The following is a 6,000-nucleotide window of genomic DNA, read 5'->3' as shown; positions in this document are numbered from 1 at the left end:
TCAACATTTAACAAAGTATGAAACATGAACGATAGCTACCGATAACACCATCTAAATAGAAGTTTATTCAGATCAGTACTTACTTTATTTAGCAACATTTTTTTTTATCTCCTAATACAATTTGATGTTAATGATGTTAATACTTGTGATTAGTGATGCCTTCAATTAGTTCCATTTAATTCCAAATGAACAGTAAAGTATTTGCTATTATTTTGTGGTATATAAAATGTAAATACATCTCTCACACAGCAATTTGGCATGATTTGCTGTCTTGACTAATTTACACCAGATTATGTGTAGACAATTTATAGCTACAAGAACTGCAGACATATCAAACATGTTTGAAATGAGTTGAAAATCAGTCTGTACCACATGAACATACTTAAGACATGTTTGACATACCTCCAGCAGTGCTGACGGTAAACACTGAATGAACCCAACTGTTTTGACGTGTAACATACAGCACAGCAGTATGCTTCCACAGCACACCGGTTAGTTCCCCTGCATTCACACCATGCCGCAAAGATTTGCAGACAGCATTCCCCGGCCAGCAGCGGAGTGAAGAGTGCTGCTGGTCAGCAGACAGAAAGAATGACTTCCAGCTGCAACCAGACACACTCTGAGTCTGTCTCTCTGAGTGTGGGACGTCTGAGCTCTCATCACTCCCTAATCACATCACCAGCACTGGAACAGTCACTGGTGGCCCGCTGACTCCACACATGGAGGACACAAACATGTATGCATACATACACAGGCTATGTACATATGATTATGTGTGCATACATACAATATGTGCATCTGGCTGCAAGCAGCATTTATTTTCATTATTTATTAATCTGCAGATAGTTATGTGATTAATCAATATATTTTTAGTCTATTAAATGTTAAGAAATATATTTTTTAAATGGCTACAGTTTCTCAGAAGTTAATGTCTTTAAATTGCTTTAAATTGCTTAAATTGTTTTGTTTTAAATTCATAATGATACACAATAGTGTAATTAGCAAATTCTCACATTTGAGAAGAGGAACCAGAGGAATTCTGGCATTCTTGCTTCATGATATAACTTAAAAGATCAATACATTCACAAAAAAAAGAAACATATAAAACAATCCAAACAACAAAAAAAGAGACAAATGGCAGAATCAGTTTTGTATCTTTAATTGATAACAGTTACGCCAGTGTTACAGTAAACACACCAACAGGCTGAAGGTAGTAAATACCAATACAAGTTTCCCACTACTCTAATACTTCATACAGCAGAATAAATTATACCATGATAATATACACACATGCGGAACAGAAGAAGGAGTAAAGCAAAGCACAGATGTCAGAAAGCAACTAAACAGGTTAAGGTTCAAACAGACGGGGGGGGGGGGGATAGGGAGTTGTATGCTTTAAATATCCAAATGTTTATTGACGCAAGTGTTAGAAATGGGTTTGATACACTAAAGACGATTCTAAAATTCTTCCTTTTTAAAATATACACGAGTGAGGCTTCTAAGCGGAGCAGTTTTAACTGCTGCGATTCAGTGCGGAGTCAGCATTTTACTTTGAGCAAGACTTTTCCTCCTGAAGTCTTATTGGTCCACAAATCAAATGTGACTCGATTCAGTTTTCCCAGAGCAGAGAGGCTGTCTTCACTAGCGTTGTTGTCATGCTGGACCGTTGACACCAAAAAGTCCAGGTCCACGGTCCAGTCATGGTCTGGTCTGCGCTAATAATCAGTCTGTAAGATCAGGTGGTCAAAAACACCCTCAAAATGCTCTGACGCATGAAGTTTCATCCAGCCACCTTCCAAATATACAGCGGTCCTGTGGTCCAGGGAGTCTATCTGTGTCAGCTTTCATTTTCCATTGAGCTCAGTTTTATCCTCTTTTATACAATTTTCATCATTTGAACAATTTCAATGGAATCAACATTTTTTTTCTAATTTATACAAATTTTCCATTTGTACCTGGGCCCAAAACAGAAACAAAACTTTTGGTCAAAACAAGTAAACCAATTAAATACATTTTAAAACAAAACCAACAGAAAAAAGCCAGTTAAGGAAACTCAAATCAAACATTTACTTCCACAGATCCCTTGCTTACCTACCACTCAACATAGTTTTGTTTTAGTATAAAACATACTCTTTATAAACAAACAATACACAATCTGCTCCGGCTACTGTACAGGTTTCAGTTTTTAAAGGCGACTGAGGACCAGATCCTGTTTTAAAGTTAACAATTCTGTGTACATCATCACACTGATGCCAGTGGGGGAAAAAAACACATTTTGAGGGAACCGCTGGTCCTGGATCATGTCAGAAGTCAACTATGAGTGCTACACAAATGTCTCAGATCCACTATTCTTTATTTTTTCTCTTCTTTTTTGTACATTTGAGTGAGTACGTCAAAGCGGAGGATTATAAGGGGCTCCAGTCAGAACAGGGGGGGGGGGGGGGGGGGGGGGGGGGGGGGCAAATCAACGGTGTTACCTGTGCCCTTTCACAACTGACTGGATTATAAGATTTTCCAGAGTGCATGTGAATGGCACAGCTTGTGTACTTTTTAATCTCGTAACAGAAAGCGTTGGAATGCTTATATATTTGTAGATGGAGCCTTTGGAATGTTTCGAAGGAATGCTTATTTAGTCTGAAAGTGGAAACCAACTGAAGGTGCATTTACAAAATGTGCTAATGACTCTATAAAAACAGAAATACTGGCTAGTAAGGGGAAGGGTCATTGTGAATTAGCTTTGACATTATATTTGTGTGATTTAATCTGCTTTACACTGTTTAAATTACACAGGATTTCCTGGCAGATGGGATTTGGGAAGGGTTGAAGGGGGTGGGGGGAGATTGAGTTAGCCCTCCTTGGCAAGGTCCATATTTCTAAACAAAATACATTAATTTCTCCAATCCTGTTTTTACAAACAATGCCCCCTCCCCATGGACCGCGGCTAAGGATGGGATGGAGGTTAGAAGGGGAAAGCTATTGGCCGCCAAAACGCTGCTTTAATTCCCTGCAGGATTCCTCCAGCCAGACTTCCCACAGAGTGGCCAAGTTCTTTAGGAATGTCAAGATGAATATGAAAGTGGGAAGGTCAAATCGCTCACGAACATTAGAGCTCAGAGAACAGGCAGAGGAACGGCAGCTTGGAAAACAATCATCCTCTCTCTGTGTGTGACTGTGCCAACACGCAAACATGCATACGCAACAGACACTCACTCCCAAATCATGTCAGTCATCCACTGTGTTTTACACGCCAACATCTAACAGAGAAAAAAGAGATACGAATGGAATCAAAGAACAACATAAATCACATTAACCATAATCATATAACAGCAACAATAATCTTAACAATATCAAAAAGGAACAAGAATAAGAGTCGCTCAAATGATATTGGCTTTGTTAACTACTATGAACAGCAAGGTCAAAGTACATGTTGTTGATGGCTCTAAATGTGTGCCGGACTGCAGCCATGACAAAGAGGAACCTGGGCCAAGGCGGCCGACCATCCTCGGCTCATCTGGGGTCCTGTCTGGCCCTCTGAAAACAAAACAGTGTTTGGGGCAGGGGTAGGAGGACAAGAAGCAGGCAGCGACACCCAGAGATTGAGAAGAAAGGGTACATAGCCGCCTGGTGGTTGACAAAGGTGTAAAAAGTTTAGTTCCATTCCCCGAAAGAACCTTGTCACACCCACAAGCGTCAGTTTCTCTGGTGCACAGAGAGCGCTGATGTCATGGCCGGGCTACTGAGCGAGCAGCAGAGAGGCGAGCTGGAGTCCAGACTTGATGGAGCATGGAGGAGGGTGGCAAAGGGCAAGGAGAGGTGCAGGGTGTGTCCCCAGAGCTTTAGTAAGCCTGTCCCGTCTCCACCTGCAGCAGTCCTAGCACGGCTGAGTGGTCTCCAAGTTTCATCCTCCTCTGGGTGGACAAGCTTACGTTCTTAGCCAGGTAGTCTACAGCAGCTACACAGGAACAAATAGGAAAAAAACACGTTAGTCTACACACAGACAGGTGGTAGATTCCTGAGACATATGTCCTATTCACTTTCATTTCATTCCTCTGATTAAGGCTGAAATAAGTTGTGGCAGAAGCGAGTGAGTCAAATGAAAAACAATTCACAGAGAGAGAGCGAAAGATAAAAACCCCTCCCCTGTCCCTTGTCTGAGGTTGGCATGCTGCTGGCACGGAGCATGTGCATCCTGGTAAAGTCTCCATGCTGTCACTCAGACGGGTCCCTGTGTGTGTTCTATGTGCCAGTCTTCATTACACTTGGCATCTCTGATTTCATGCCCTCCATACTCCACATGGCCGATCATTTTCATCCTCAGACAGCAGCTCTCTCCTCTCTCCTCCATTCATTACCCATCTACTGTGCTCAATCACCATCTTAATTAACCTCACATCAGCTCGCATCCTCACTGCCATCAGTTTCTAGTTGCTGACAAAACACTGGTGAGCACACACAAAACGTGACGGATAGGCACGCATACTCTCACCAGCGCACGCTCACATGCATTGACACACCACAACAAAAACACATCTAAAAATTAAAAAAAAAAAACTAGCAGATGCACAATACATCAGTTCACCACGAGATCCTGCAAATATATACAAACAAATGTCGTCTAGCTGGCGCTGGCTGGCTTGTTAAGGAAGTGTGCTTCATTTTACCTCTCATGAATGGCTGTGACAGCATCAGTCAATTATGCTAATCTAATAAAGCAACTCTTTCCTGCCCTGAGGGTGTGTGTATGTGTGTGTGATGGAGACTGGAGAAAGAGGGAGAGAAAGAGAGGTGGGCAAGAGGACACTGTGGCCCCTGAGGGTGTGCCGCTCTTTGAAGTGGCCCTCTCCTCTTTCCCATCCAAGTGGAGTGGGGTGTGACTAAGGCAGCTCTCTTGGAGGATGGTGGTGGTGTTGGTGGGGTGAAGGGGGTCTTTATCAAGAGCACGTGTCTGCCTCCACCAACCAGGGTGCAAAGGTCAGGAGGCTCTCTTAACTGGGAGTTTGACATCATTTCATAGGCTTTTTAAATTTAGCCAACTTAAATGGAGGATATTAACAAATTATGTGCATTTGTTTCTACAAACAAAAAGGAAAAAAAACTTGATTATGCACCAATCGAGCTAAACACACACACACACACAAACATGAACGCAGGGTTTACTTACTCTGACCGTACTGGCTGTACTGGTAGCCTGCAGTGACGGGGTCCACGCTGTAGCTGGTGGCGCTGTAGGTGGGGGGGCAGTATGACTGGGAGGAAGCCAGGCTGTCCACACCCTTGATGGTGTCAGAGCGCTGGCTGCAGCTGGCTGAGATGGGGTTGGAGCTCTCCAGGCTGCTGTGCAGGGGGGAAATGGAAAAGTCGTGCTGGGGCTGGGAGGGTACGGCGCTGGGGTTACTCAGGATACTCATCACCTGGGGGAAAGGGGGAACGGAGGATGTTAGAAATTTGGAAAATTGAGGATCAAAGCATTGACAGAGTTGAGGGAAACTACTTTTTTCCTGCAAATATAGCGCCATCCTAGCACTTCACGGTAAAGATACCAATAGAAATATACCATTTCAACTTTGAAATAGGGAATGGGAAAAACTTCCACTTTTTTTTTTTTAAAGAGCAGGGGTAAGGATACAAGGAGGGTGATGAGGTTAAAAAAAGGAGAAAGGGAACAAGAGAGACTGTTTCCATTAACTGGCGCTGCCAGTAAGTGTTCTGCTGTGGGACAGAAGGGTCCCAGGGTGATAATAGACCCACCATCCGTGCCAGACAGCCCCTGTCCCGGAGCCTAAGGCCTGAGCCCGAGCCTACAGCACAACAAGCACCAAGGGAGTCCCTAATCCCTCGCCCCTAGCCTACCCATCTCATGAATAGTAATGGAGTTGGAACTGGTAAATGATCCCCTCAGATCCCCACACAAAGTAGGCTCCACAAACCTTACTGAGAGGACCGCTGATACTGAAGGTTGGGGATCGCTTGAATATTACAGTGTGTATATTATTCATAGTG

The 6,000-nt window shown here is 43.3% G+C and overlaps 1 protein-coding gene across 3 annotated transcripts in view; it reads right to left on the bottom strand.

Moving 5' to 3' along the window:
* Positions 1-3,836: 3,836 nt before the first annotated feature.
* Positions 3,837-6,000, bottom strand: part of pax7a (paired box 7a) — a 43,574-nt gene continuing 41,410 nt past the window's right edge. For all 3 annotated transcript variants that reach the window (XM_062443210.1, XM_062443217.1, XM_062443221.1), the window contains exons 8-9: positions 5,162-5,411; positions 3,837-3,952 (exon numbers count right to left, since the gene is read on the bottom strand). In XM_062443210.1, the coding sequence (XP_062299194.1) occupies positions 3,837-3,952; positions 5,162-5,411 (366 nt within the window). The remainder of the gene's footprint in view (positions 3,953-5,161; positions 5,412-6,000) is intronic.

The sequence above is a fragment of the Scomber scombrus genome, chromosome 3, assembly GCF_963691925.1.
Source record: "Scomber scombrus chromosome 3, fScoSco1.1, whole genome shotgun sequence".
NCBI lineage: Eukaryota > Metazoa > Chordata > Actinopteri > Scombriformes > Scombridae > Scomber > Scomber scombrus.
Note: the sequence above shows the minus strand (reverse complement) of the source record. Positions and strands in the feature narration are given on the sequence as shown.